The sequence below is a fragment of the Ascaphus truei genome (genome assembly GCF_040206685.1).
Source record: "Ascaphus truei isolate aAscTru1 chromosome 8 unlocalized genomic scaffold, aAscTru1.hap1 SUPER_8_unloc_1, whole genome shotgun sequence".
NCBI lineage: Eukaryota > Metazoa > Chordata > Amphibia > Anura > Ascaphidae > Ascaphus > Ascaphus truei.
This window is the reverse complement of record NW_027453835.1, coordinates 302285-316495: the sequence shown is the minus strand read 5'-3', so window position 1 is coordinate 316495 and position 14211 is coordinate 302285. Positions and strand designations below refer to the sequence as shown.

At 53.8% G+C, this 14211-nt stretch overlaps 1 protein-coding gene across 1 annotated transcript in view; it reads right to left on the bottom strand.

Moving 5' to 3' along the window:
• Positions 1-3163: 3163 nt before the first annotated feature.
• The window catches only part of TBX10 (T-box transcription factor 10), a 96269-nt gene continuing 85221 nt past the window's right edge, over positions 3164-14211 (bottom strand). The window contains exons 4-7 of the mRNA XM_075580621.1: positions 10712-10867; positions 4056-4123; positions 3600-3658; positions 3164-3487 (exon numbers count right to left, since the gene is read on the bottom strand). Coding sequence (XP_075436736.1) covers positions 3342-3487; positions 3600-3658; positions 4056-4123; positions 10712-10867 — 429 coding nt within the window. The 3' untranslated portion in view covers positions 3164-3341. The remainder of the gene's footprint in view (positions 3488-3599; positions 3659-4055; positions 4124-10711; positions 10868-14211) is intronic.

The following is a 14211-nucleotide window of genomic DNA, read 5'->3' as shown; positions in this document are numbered from 1 at the left end:
TGCTCGGCGATTATGAGGAGGCGCGCTCGGCGTTGATGAGGAGGCGCGCTCGGCGTTGATGAGGAGGCGCGCTCGGCGATGTGAGGACGCGTGCTCGGCAATGCTAGGACGCGTGCTCGGCAATGCTAGGACGCGTGCTCGGCAATGCTAGGACGCGTGCTCGGCAATGCTAGGACGCGTGCTCGGCGGTGCGAGGACGCGCGCTCGGACACGGAAATGTCTCTTCCCTCCCTGCAGGACTCTGCACCCACCAATATTGTCCTCATGCTCCCACGACCCCTGTGTGATTTCCAGGGGGTCAGAGCTGTGTCACATGGGGGACACTGCGTTGGCAGGTCTGCTTTAACGCATTAAACGCGTCACTGTCATTAGGTCACCCTGATCCCGTGGGACTGACCCTTTAATCACACATTAATGGGCAGGTAATTAGCAGGTAATTAGCAGGTAATTAGCACATAGGACTATTCTCCAGATTACAGATTCACATTTATTCACCACTGGAATAAATAAATATCCCGTTATTTGTGCACACGCGCGTCCGCTGCGCTCAGGGTACACACAGTCACAATATGTATATACAGCAACACAACCAGTATACACAATGTCTAACTATACAGGAATATACTGTATCTGTGTGTCTGGCCCCAGAACACACGCAGTATACACAATGTATAACTATACAGGAATATAATGTATCTGTGTGTCTGGCCCCAGAACACACGCAGTATACACAATATATAACTATACAGGATTATACTGTATCTGCGTGTCTGGCCCCAGAACACACGCAGTATACACAATGTCTAACTATACAGGAATATACTGTATCTGCGTGTCTGGCCCCAGAACACACGCAGTATACACAATGTATAACTATACAGGAATATACTGTATCTGCGAGTCTGGCCCCAGAACACACACAGTATACACAATGTATAACTATACAGGAATATACTGTATCTGTGTGTCTGGCCCCAGAACACACGCAGTATACACAATATATAACTATACAGGATTATACTGTATCTGCGTGTCTGGCCCCAGAACACACGCAGTATACACAATGTCTAACTATACAGGAATATACTGTATCTGCGTGTCTGGCCCCAGAACACAACCAGTATACACAATGTATAACTATACAGGAATATACTGTATCTGCGTGTCTGGCCCCAGAACACACGCAGTATACACAATGTATAACTATACAAGAATATACTGTATCTGCGTGTCTGGCCCCAGAACACACGCAGTATACACAATGTCTAACTATACAGGAATATACTGTATCTGCGTGTCTGGCCCCAGAACACACGCAGTATACACAATGTCTAACTATACAGGAATATACTGTATCTGCGTGTCTGGCCCCAGAACACACGCAGTATACACAATGTATACCTATACAGGAATATACTGTATCTGCGAGTCTGGCCCCAGAACACACGCAGTATACACAATGTATAACTATACAGGAATATACTGTATCTGCGTGTCTGGCCCCAGAACACAACCAGTATACACAATGTATAACTATACAGGAATATACTGTATCTGCGTGTCTGGCCCCAGAACACACGCAGTATACACAATGTCTAACTATACAGGAATATACTGTATCTGCGTGTCTGGCCCCAGAACACACGCAGTATACACAATGTCTAACTATACAGGAATATACTGTATCTGCGTGTCTGGCCCCAGAACACACGCAGTATACACAATGTATACCTATACAGGAATATACTGTATCTGCGAGTCTGGCCCCAGAACACACGCAGTATACACAATGTCTAACTATACAGGAATATACTGTATCTGCGTGTCTGGCCCCAGAACACACGCAGTATACACAATGTCTAACTATACAGGAATATACTGTATCTGCGTGTCTGGCCCCAGAACACAACCAGTATACACAATGTATAACTATACAGGAATATACTGTATCTGCGTGTCTGGCCCCAGAACACACGCAGTATACACAATGTCTAACTATACAGGAATATACTGTATCTGCGTGTCTGGCCCCAGAACACACGCAGTATACACAATGTCTAACTATACAGGAATATACTGTATCTGCGTGTCTGGCCCCAGAACACACGCAGTATACACAATGTATACCTATACAGGAATATACTGTATCTGCGAGTCTGGCCCCAGAACACACGCAGTATACACAATGTCTAACTATACAGGAATATACTGTATCTGCGTGTCTGGCCCCAGAACACAACCAGTATACACAATGTATAACTATACAGGAATATACTGTATCTGCGTGTCTGGCCCCAGAACACACGCAGTATACACAATGTATAACTATACAGGAATATACTGTATCTGCGTGTCTGGCCCCAGAACACACGCAGTATACACAATGTATAACTATACAGGAATATACTGTATCTGCGTGTCTGGCCCCAGAACACAGGCAGTATACACAATGTCTAACTATACAGGAATATACTGTATCTGTGTGTCTGGCCCCAGAACACACGCAGTATACACAATGTATACCTATACAGGAATATACTGTATCTGCGAGTCTGGCCCCAGAACACACGCAGTATACACAATGTCTAACTATACAGGAATATAATGTATCTGTGTGTCTGGCCCCAGAACACACGCAGTATACACAATGTATAACTATACAGGAATATACTGTATCTGCGAGTCTGGCCCCAGAACACACGCAGTATACACAATGTATAACTATACAGGAATATACTGTATCTGTGTGTCTGGCCCCAGAACACACGCAGTATACACAATGTATAACTATACAGGAATATACTGTATCTGTGGGTCTGGCCCCAGAACACAACCAGTATACACAATGTCTAACTACAGTATACAGGAATATACTGTATCTGCGTGTCTGGCCCCAGAACACAACCAGTATACACAATGTATAACTATACAGGAATATACTGTATCTGTGTGTCTGGCCCCAGAACACACGCAGTATACACAATGTATAACTATACAGGAATATACTGTATCTGCGAGTCTGGCCCCAGAACACACGCAGTACACACAATGTATAACTATACAGGAATATACTGTATCTGCGTGTCTGGCCCCAGAACACACGCAGTATACACAATGTATAACTATACAGGAATATACTGTATCTGCGTGTCTGGCCCCAGAACACACGCAGTATACACAATGTATAACTATACAGGAATATACTGTATCTGCGAGTCTGGCCCCAGAACACACGCAGTATACACAATGTATAACTATACAGGAATATACTGTATCTGTGGGTCTGGCCCCAGAACACACGCAGTATGAGACAGGCGGGCAGGACATCAAGAGACAGAGTGTTAGAGCGCTCGACACTGCTGGGCTCTCTCATTAGACAGCTCATATCCATGGTGATGGCAGAGTGGGGGATCTTCACACAGGGGTGTGTGCGCGGGGGGCCCCAGGCTCGCAGGGCCACGACTGGGGGGAGTCCACAAAGCGCCATCTGCAGCAGAGAGAGAGCGTGTGTTATACACGGACACTGAGACCTGCACCTCTAAGACAGCCTGGGGACAGAGGGGAGCAAACCTGGCACCTCTAGGACTAGTGCATGTCACCTTTCTCTGGCGTGTCCTTCACATGTAACATGACCGGCCCGACACTGCGAATCAGCGACCTGGGGAGAGAGCCTTCATTCAGAGAGACGGCCATGGGAAAAAGAGAGAGAGCCACGGGAAAAAGAGACAGCCACGAGAAAAAGAGAGTGTCACGGAGAAGAGAGAGCCATGGGACAAAGAGACAGCCACGAGAAAAAGAGACAGCCGTGGGAAAAAGAGAGAGTTACGGGAAAGAGACAGCCACGGGAAAGAGACAGCCACGGGGAAGAGACAGCCATGGGGAAGAGACAGCCATGGGAAAGTTACAGGAAAGAGACAGCCACGGGGAAGAGACAGCCATGGCAAAAAGTTATGGGGAAGAGACAGCCATGGGGAAGAGACAGCCATGGGAAAGTTACAGGAAAGAGACAGCCACGGAAAAGAGTTACGGGAATGAGACAGTCTGGCTGTCATTACCAATCATCTCCCTCTGAGTCCCTAAATCCTTTAGCAAACGGGTTACTGGCGATCTTCAACTGTGTGATCTAAAGAGAGGGAGAGAGGCAAAGGGGGAGAGAGGGAGGGGGAGAGACAAAGGGACACAGGGGGGGGAGGGGGAGAGGGAGGGAGGGAGAGAGACAAAGAGACACAGAGAGAGGGAGGGGGAGAGACAAAGGGACACAGGGGGGGGGGGAGAGGGAGGGAGAGAGACAAAGGGACACGGGGGGGAGGGGGGGAGGGAGGGAGCGAGACAAAGGGACACATATGGGGGGAGGGGGAGAGGGAGGGAGGGAGAGAGACAAAGAGACACAGAGAGAGGGAGGGGGAGAGACAAAGGGACACAGGGGGGGGAGAGGGAGGGAGAGAGACAAAGATACACAGAGAGAGGGAGGGGGAGAGACAAAGGGACACGGGGCGAGGGGGAGAGGGAGGGAGGGGGAGAGACAAAGGGACACAGGGGGGGAGGGGGGGAGGGGGAGAGACAAAGGGACACGGGGGGGAGGGGGGGAGGGGGGGAGGGAGGGAGCAAGACAAAGGGACACAGGGGGGGGAGGGGGAGAGACAAAGGGACACGGGGGAGAGGGAGGGTGGGAGAGAGACAAAGGGACACAGGGGGGGGGGGGGAGAGGGAGGGAGAGAGGCAAAGGGGGAGAGAGGGAGGGAGGGGGAGAGACAAAGGGACACAGGGGGGGAGGGGGAGAGGGAGGGAGGGAGAGAGACAAAGAGACACACAGAGAGGGAGGGGGAGAGACAAAGGGACACAGAGGGGGGGAGGGGGAGAGGGAGGGAGGGAGAGAGACAAAGAGACACAGAGAGGGAGGGGGAGAGACAAAGGGACACAGGGGGGGGGAGAGGGAAGGAGGGAGAGAGACAAAGTGACACAGAGAGAGGGAGGGGGAGAGACAAAGGGACACAGGGGGGGAGGGGGAGAGGGAGGGAGGGAGAGAGACAAAGAGACACAGAGAGAGGGAGGGGGAGAGACAAAGGAACACGGGGGGAGGGGGAGAGGGAGGGAGGGAGAGAGACACAGAGAGGGAGGGGGAGAGACAAAGGGACACGGGGGGGGGGAGAGAGAGAAGGAGGGAGAGAGACAAAGGGACACAGAGAGGGAGAGTAGAGAGAGAGAGAGGGTGGAGAGACAGAGAGGGAGATTAGAGAGAGAGAGACAAAGGGACACGGAGAGTAGAGAGAGGGAGAGTAGAGAGAGAGGGTGGAGAGAGAGACAGGAATCAGCCTTAAATTAGTGTGTAATAAACAAATATTTTATGCAATCATTACTGCATGAGGGCAGTGAGATGCCTCTGCAGACAGACAAGCAGCAGCCTGAGGCTAAGGCCCCGCTCCCTCCGTCAGCGCTCCCGCACTGCAGACAGGCGGGGCGCTGACATACACAGACCGCGACATGCGGTCTGTAGGGAGCCGGGGCCGGAGCGGGAGTGGGAGGGTTGAGTGGGAGGGGGGGCGTGGCTTGAGCGGAGGATCCCGCTACTCTCCCCCCCCTCCCTCCCTCCACGGGCTCGGGCTGGAGCTGCTGATCACAAGCAACACACACACACACACTCATACACACACACACACGCAGGCAGGCACTCATACACACACACACACACACACACACACACACACACACACACACACACACACACACACACACACACACACACACACACACACACACACACACACACACACACACACACACACACAGACACACAGACAGACAGAGGCAGGCACTTATACACATACACACACAGACAGAGGCAGGCACTCACGCACTCAGGCACACACATACACAAACACAGATAGGCACTCAGACACACACATACACACACACAGACACGCACTCACGCTGCTTTCCCTCCACACTCCTCCCCGCTCCCCGAAGCCTCTCCTCCTCCCGAAGCCTCCCCTCCTCATTGGCTCACAGCCACACCACGTGACGCGTCAACGCTAGGGATCACCATTCTCTTGTATCCCGTAGCGGCTGACGCGTCACAGTGTGTAGTAAGCTGTGCAGCCAGGGGGGACCGGGACCAGCTCGGGAGGATTCCCCTGCTGGTGGGGAACCCGCGTGTGGCCGCCCGCGCCAACGAGCGCAGCGGGACCGAGGCCTTACTATCAACAATCAGCTTGCACAGCACACAGCCTGCAGCAGTACAAGCGAGCAGCTTACACCACACATAGCCTGCAATCTGCACACAAGGCAGCAGCTTTGCAGACAGAAAGTCCATAACACACAGAGCCTTGATTGCCTTCTCAGTTTTTTGAGACCACCCTCTGCACAGTGAGGAGCTACCATCTCACCTACCCCCTGCGCACGTCTCCCGGCTAGCGCCACCAAGGGCCACGATACCGGACACCCGCCAGGACATGGGTCAGAGCCACCGGACACCTGTGAGCACAGCTACCCCCTACGCTGAACGCTGCAGGACACCGCTCGGCATCATCTGAGACAGTCGCCCATCGCTGACGCAGGTAGCAGACCGCACGCCACACGCACTGGCTAAAGGCCTACACACACCTACAGCATGGCAGAACTCAGAGCCTTACCAGACATCACGCAGGAGAGTGATCACTCAGACACAGAGACCGCTGCGCAACTGCAACAGGCGCAGGCAGGCGCAAGGCCCAAACGGGCAGTCACACTGACACAAAAGGCCCGCGAAAAATATGAGACTGACATTGAAGCGCACCGCGCTAAATTAGAGTTGGCCTGGGAAACAACCACACTTGGAATACGCAATGTCGCCGGCGCTGGCAATTCCGTACAACAGCTCGAGCAAGCAATAACTCAATTGAAGATAGATCACTCGCGTTGTCAGAGGCATATTTCACCTACTGTATCTAACAAGAACTAACACGGAAGATAGCCTGCGAGAACGCGATCTGCAAAAGGCGATCGACCTAGAACGTGATGGCATCGTGCAGACCGCCATCACGGACGCCCAAAGCGAGAGAAAAGAGCTCCTCCTGGAGACCGCATCGCAGCGCTCAAGCACATCCAGGCACTCATCAAGGTCAGCAAGATCAGCGCAATCTAACGTGTCCAGCGCAAGCGCAAACGCTACCAAGGCGCGAGCCGCCGCAGAGGCCACACGTGCCAGGGCCGAATATAGTCGCAGAGAGGCAGCCGTAAGAGCAGAAAGAGCGCTCATAGAAGAGGAGGAAAAGACAGCCGCCGCAACTGCCGCCGCTACTGCCGCAGCCACTACGCGTAGGAAAGCTGAATTTGATGCAGAACTAGAGGCACTTAATCAAGAGAAGGAAGCCGCCGCCGCCATAGCCCAAGCTGAAGTCCTAGAAGCAGCCGCGCAATAGGACGGCGGGGAGCAACCGTACAGACGGATAGTCTCAGAGGATCCAGCCCAACGCACTGAAGACTACGTAAGGAGCCTCTTCAGCGTAAACACCAGCGCGCCATCTCAACACGGAGGGAGTGACACCACAGACTCCGAAGACTTGCTAGGTCCACGAGGAGAAGACGCTGCTCCTTTAAGGGTACACGCTACCTGGGATAGCCACAGCCGCAACAGTGATCCACACGCCAGCGCGCACATGGATGCACCACAACAGGCTCGCAATCCAGGTACACCCACACGGGAAAACACAGCCCCTCACACCGACCAGCAGTCATCACGCGTCCACGCCAAGACAGAGGCGACCGCATGGACCCTCCCAGCAACTACCTCAGAACGTGACCAACACGCCGATGCCTCAGGCCTGACAGACATGGCCAAGTACATGATCCGGCGTGAACTGGTGCAAACTTACCAACTTTGACGACTGTCCCGAGAACTACCGTATGTGGAAGTTCGCGTTCAAGGACACAATCAAGAGCCTGGACGTCTCAGCTAGGGAAGAACTCAGACTGCTAGACAAATGGCTGGGAAAGGAATCCATGGAACACGCGAAGAGACTCGGGGCAGCAAATGCGAACCACCCCCAAGTAGGTCCTGGCCTAGTATGGGAAAGGCTAGAAGAGTGTTATGGCAGCCCCGAATCAGTCAAAGATGTGCTCTTCAAAAGAGTCGACAGCTTTCTCAAGATCACAGCTAAAGACTACTCGAAGTTACGAGAGCTCGGGGACCTGCTGCAAGAGCTGGAGTTTGCAAGAAAAGGCCATTCCTTAACAGGTCTCAACGTCCTAGACTCAGCTCGTGGAGTGAGGCCCATCTTGGAGAAGCTACCTTACAACCTCCAAGAAAGATGGATTTCACAAGGCTCCAAATACAAAAGGGAGAAGCAAGTCGCTTTCCCTCCATTCTCATTCTTCTTGAGCTTCATCCGCGAAGCGGCAAGGACAAGGATCGATCCCAGTTTCATCTTGGGTGCGCAAACCACACACAGTGCAAGCAGCCTGAGGAATGAGAGACCTGTGGCGAGATACGGTAACACTCAAACACCCATCTCATTCCACAGGACGGACGTGTCTCCCACGACCCAAACTACGATCAGTCGGTCGCCGGAGACGAGAAACCAAGGGGCCCAAACAGGGAATGTCCCATACACAAGAAGCCACAACCACTTAACAGGTGCTTTGGGTTCAGGATGAAGTCCCTAGAGGAACGCAAGAAGTTACTCGGAGAATTCGGAGTTTGCTTAAGGTGCTGCAATTCCATGACTCACCTAGCCAGAGACTGTAAAGAAGACATCAAATGTGTAATGTGCAAAAGTGACAAGCACATCGTTACATCGTTACATCCAGAGGCACTGACACTCCACCAACTCAACAACCCATCCTCCGTAGCGGAGCATGGCGGGGAGGAAGGAGAAGGAGAGCCAACATCTGTCACGTCTCAGTGCACTGAGGTTTGCGGAAAAGGAAGTGACAAAATATCCTGCTCCAAAATATGCCTTGTCGCAGTGCACCCCCAGGGACAACCTGAGAAGGCTATTCGGATGTATGCAATCCTCGACGATCAAAGCAACAGATCATTGGCGAAGACGGAGTTCTTCAACTTATTCAACTCACAAGACAATGCCTCACCCTACACCCTCAGAACCTGTGCAGGGTCAACTGAGACCACAGGGAGAAGAGCAAGCAGTTACGTCATACGTTCGGTGGATAACAGAGTGAAGATAGCTCTCCCCACACTCATCGAGTGCAACCACATGGCCACAAACAGGGACGAGATTCCCACACCAGACGTGGCACGCCATCACCCAGACCTCAGAGGAATAGCCAACTACATCCCGCCGGTAGAACAAGGCGCCAAGATCTTGCTGCTGCTCGGTAGAGACATCTTGAGGGTACATAAAGTCCGTAAACAGCGTAACGGACCCCACAACGCACCATACGCCCAAAGACTTGACCTAGGATGGGTGATAGTGGGCAGCGCGTACACCGACAAAGAGCACGGACGAGACTATGTTGACGCCTGCAGAACGGTGATAACAGAATATGGACACACATCCCTCTCTGAACCATGTTTTGGCCATCTCCAAGTGACAGGAGGGCCAAGTGAAGAGAAGAGAAAAGGTCATACCCCTGAGATCAACAAAAACATCCACACATCAAGGGGATGTGACAATGGCCTGGGACGCTTAGTGGTTCAGACAACCAAAGATGACGAGTCGACTCCACCGAAGGAAGAAAATAACCTCCTGATGATGACCGATAAAAGGATCTCCCAAAAGAAAAGAAACAATCAGACAGTCCCCTTGAGAGCAATGACACAGCTGAGACGTACAGCCATTCCTCTCCACAGAGTATCAAGCGACAAAGCAGCCAGCTGTCACGGCTGGCATAGCCGCAAAAGATTGCGCCCTACAGGTGAAGCCACAGTGTCAAAAAGACTGTCCTCTCACACGTCAAAAAAGAGACAGTCGCAGAGACATTTCACAAAGGGATTCACAAGGACAAAAGAGACTGTTCTTTGTCATGTCCAGGGAGAAAACAACCTTCTGACGGCAGTCAACAAAGAGACACAAAGGCGTTTCACCAAAATACGTGAGACGTTCTCGTGCAAGAGGAATGCACCGATGACTTAGGGTGCACAGCGTTCCAGACCACAAGGGATGACGACAAGCAAACACCATCGATGGAAGATAGAGAATTCCTGATGTTAACGGTCAAGGAGCTCGTCAAAGACGGACCGGGCAGTTGGGTGGACCCGTTACCATTCTGTTCACCAAGAAGGCGCCTCCCAAACAATGGAGAACATGCCATCTCTAGGTTCACTTCGCACCTTAACACATCTTATACAGAAATAAGGGAGAGTTATTTATTAAACTGTGATAGTGCCGTTCAGGGCATGCTGACTTTAATGGGAGTTTGTGTGACATAGTGCCCTGATAGGCACTATTACAGCTTAATTAATAACCCCCAGAGACACTGAGGAGGAAAGAAATACCCACATGATACATAAAGATTGGCCCCCTGCAGACGCACTTACCAGAACGCCCTCCTACTGTCTCTGTACGTTCTCCCTGCCTACCAATTAGACTGTAAGCTCCTCGGGGCAGGGACTCCTCTTCCTTAATGTTACTTTTATGTCTGAAACACTTATTCCCATGACCTGTTATTTGTATGATTACCACATGTATTACTGCTGTGAAGCGCTATGTACACTAATGGCGCTATATAAATAAAGACATACAATACAATACCCCCCGGAGGTCATGTGACTCACCCTCTGGTTCTGATAGGCCGTCACGGCCGTGAATTGGGTCTCAGGAAACACGAAAGACACAAAGTTCTGAGCAGCGCGATCTTCATTCCCGCGGCAGCGATCAGACAGGAGCACGTGGAGACGCGGCTGGTACCGGTGCATGGAGTTCAGGATTATCTGTATGTATATATATATATATATAGACACATTATTTATTTATATATATATATATATATACAGACCTACATACATAGAGAGAGAAATTATATATACATTGTGTGTGTGTGTGTATATACATATATACATACACACACACACATCTATCTATCGAGAGATGTGTGCGTGTGTGTATGTAGAGAGACAGAGAGACAGAGAGACAGACGTCTTCCCCACCCCACCGTAAGCAAGCGCTCCTCACGCACCCGCCCCTGCGCCTCACGCACCCGCCCCTGCGCCTCACGCACCCGCCCCTGCACCTCACGCACCCGCCCCTGCGCCTCACGCACCCGCCACTGCGCCTCACGCACCCGCCCCTGTGTCACGCTGCGCTCACCACAAACAGGACGGAAGACCGCGGGGCTGAGGTGGGGATTGATAGGCACCGACCCACAACCACGCAGTCCTGTCCGGAATGCGTAGTCCTAGTCGTACCGCGTCGTAGGGTTGGAGAGGTCAGGGTAGTCAGGGTACTTGCCGTGTTCCAGGGTTGGAGAGTCCGGGTAGGTAGAGTTTCGTAGCCAAGGTCCTGGGTAATAGAAGGTAGAGTAGTCGAGTAACGAAGCCGGGGTCAAAGCGCTGGAGAGTGTAGAAATCCAAGTAACAGGCAGGGTCAAACAGGTCAGACAGGTTCAAGACAAAACTAAACAGCAGCGGTGAGCACAATGCATAAACAGGAGTTTATGCTCAGCAATGAAGGACAGGCAGAAGCAGGTATATATGTGGGAAGGGTCCAATTACCTTGCAGGGGTGTGCTCTGGTCCACCAATGGTGTCAGAGAGACACTGATCAAAAACAGCTTGCAATTAGGCTTTCCTGATGCTAGGTCTGGTTGCCGGGCAACCCGCGCGCGTGCGATGCGCGTCGCGACGTGATGACGTCATGCGGTTTACTCAGCAAGTCTCCGCCTGTGGGAGGCTCCAGAAGCTCCCTCACGTTCTCCTGCTTCCTGGTTGCCGAGCAACCCGTGCGCGTGCGCGATGCGTCTCGCGGAGCTCCGCCATCACGCCGCTGCGCCTGCACTGCCCTGGCAGTGCGTGGGCGCATGACTCTGCCCCGTGGTGCTTCCCTGAGTCGGTCTCCGCGCGGATCAGAGGCAAGTGTGACACCCTGCGCCTCACGCACCCGCCCCTGCGCCTCACGCACCCGCCCCTTTCGCACACCCCACACCTGTTCCACCCGCCCCTGCGCCTCACGCACCCGCCCCTGTGCCTCACGCACCCGCCCCTTTCGCACACTCCACACCTGTTCCCCACGCCCCTGTGCCTCACGCACCCGCCCCTGCGCCTCACGCACCCGCCCCTTTCGCACACTCCACACCTGTGCCCTACGCCCCTGCGCCTCACACACCTGCCCATTACGCACACTCCACACCTGTGTCCCACGCCCCTGCGCCTCACGCATCCGCCCCTTTCGCACACTCCACACCTGTGCCCCACGCCCCTGCGCCTCACACACCCGCCTCTTTCGCACACTCCACACCTGTGCCCTACGCCCCTGCGCCTCACACACCCGCCCATTACGCACACTCCACACCTGTTCCCCACGCCCCTGCGCCTCACGCATCCGCCCCTTTCGCACACTCCACACCTGTTCCCCACGCCCCTGTGCCTCACGCACCTGCCCCTTTTGCACACTCCACACTTGTGCCCTTCGCCCCTGTGCCTCACACCCGCCCATTACGCACACTCCACACCTGTTCCCCACGCCCCTGCGCCTCACACACCCGCCCCTTACGCACACTCCACACCTGTTCCCCACGCCCCTGCGCCTCACACACCCGCCCATTACGCACACACCACACCTGTTCCCCACGCCCCTGCGCCTCACACACCCGCCCATTACGCACACTCCACACCTGTTCCCCACGCCCCTGCGCCTGACACACCCGGCACTTACGCACACTCCACACCTGTTCCACACGCCCCTGCGCCTCACGCACCCGCCCCTTTCGCACACTCCACACCTGTGCCCTACGCCCCTGCGCCTCACACACCCGCCCCTTTTGCACACTCCACACCTGTTCCCCACATCCCTGCGCCTTTCGCGCCTGCGCCCTACGCACTCGCCCCTGCGCCAGCCCTGGATCCACCGCTGGCATCCCCACTGGCCACAGGGTGTCACCTGGTCACCCCCACTGTCCCGGGCGGCCACCCAGCAGATACGCCTGTACCATGGGCACAGAGAAGCGTCACCGATCCGGGGAGCAGCAACAAGAGCCGTGCGGCGAGCAAAAGATCCAGGACCGGTCATCCAGGTGCCCAAGCTGCAGGATCAGGTGCGCATGATAATGCGGGGGTGGAAAATGATGAGGATGATGGGGATTGTGATGTGGGGGTCGGTTATGACGCGGTCAGACTGTGAGTCCCAAAGGTCAGGCAGAGACAATAGTGAGAGCGCAAGGGCGAGCACCGTGTCAAACGCAAGCAGCGGCGCAGACAGCGACGAGTCCCCAGGGGTAAAGCGCATAAGGAAGCAGGTAGAAGTGCTGAGCAAGTCTGCAAAGCGAAGTAGGAAGGTGAAGGCGAGAAAACACACAGCGCGCAAAGACAAAGGGGCGGCTTCCACCCGCGGTGGGGAGGATTCGTTCGCGGTCGAGACTAGCTCCCTGTACACACACCTGCCCAGGAGAACACAGAGAGACATATGTAACAGGAAGTATGTGGATATGTTCAAGCTGTCTGTAACGGGGCGAGCAGAGAGGAAGCGCGCGCGGGAGGCGGGCGAGAAAGTGCAGGTAGTGAGGAGTAATGCGAGCTGGATTAAGGGTTTCACTGTGTTCGGGGACTGTTTCCTTTCAAAACATCCCAAGGAATTGCATAATGTGATGAGATACATGAGTGTGACACAGAACATACATGACGAACACAGGGGTCAGCGTGACGGGATTATGACGAGCAGTTCAGGCACAGGTGGCAGGGGGATACGGTTGAGTTTGGGGAAGATGGACATGGAATTGTGGATGAAGTTAGTGGGACGGGGGAAGCAGGGGGGCAACGCGCCCTTTCCTGGGGGGCCAGGGGTGCGGCCCGGGAGGGATTCAACAAGCAGGGGCAAGAAAGGGGAGTGTTGGGCGTTTAACGATGAACACGGCAAGCTGGGGGCGGGTTGCAAGTTTAGACATGTGTGTAGCCGGTGCGGGGGTAGCCAGCCCGTCAAGAAGTGCTACAAAGCCCTGGGCAACCCCAACCAGGGGGGAGGGTATGCCCCTAAAAAATACCCCAACACCTGTCAGCCTTAGCGACTTGAGCCATTGGTTACAGGGGTACCCCGACCGGGAGAAGGCAAGGTTCCTGGAGGAGGGA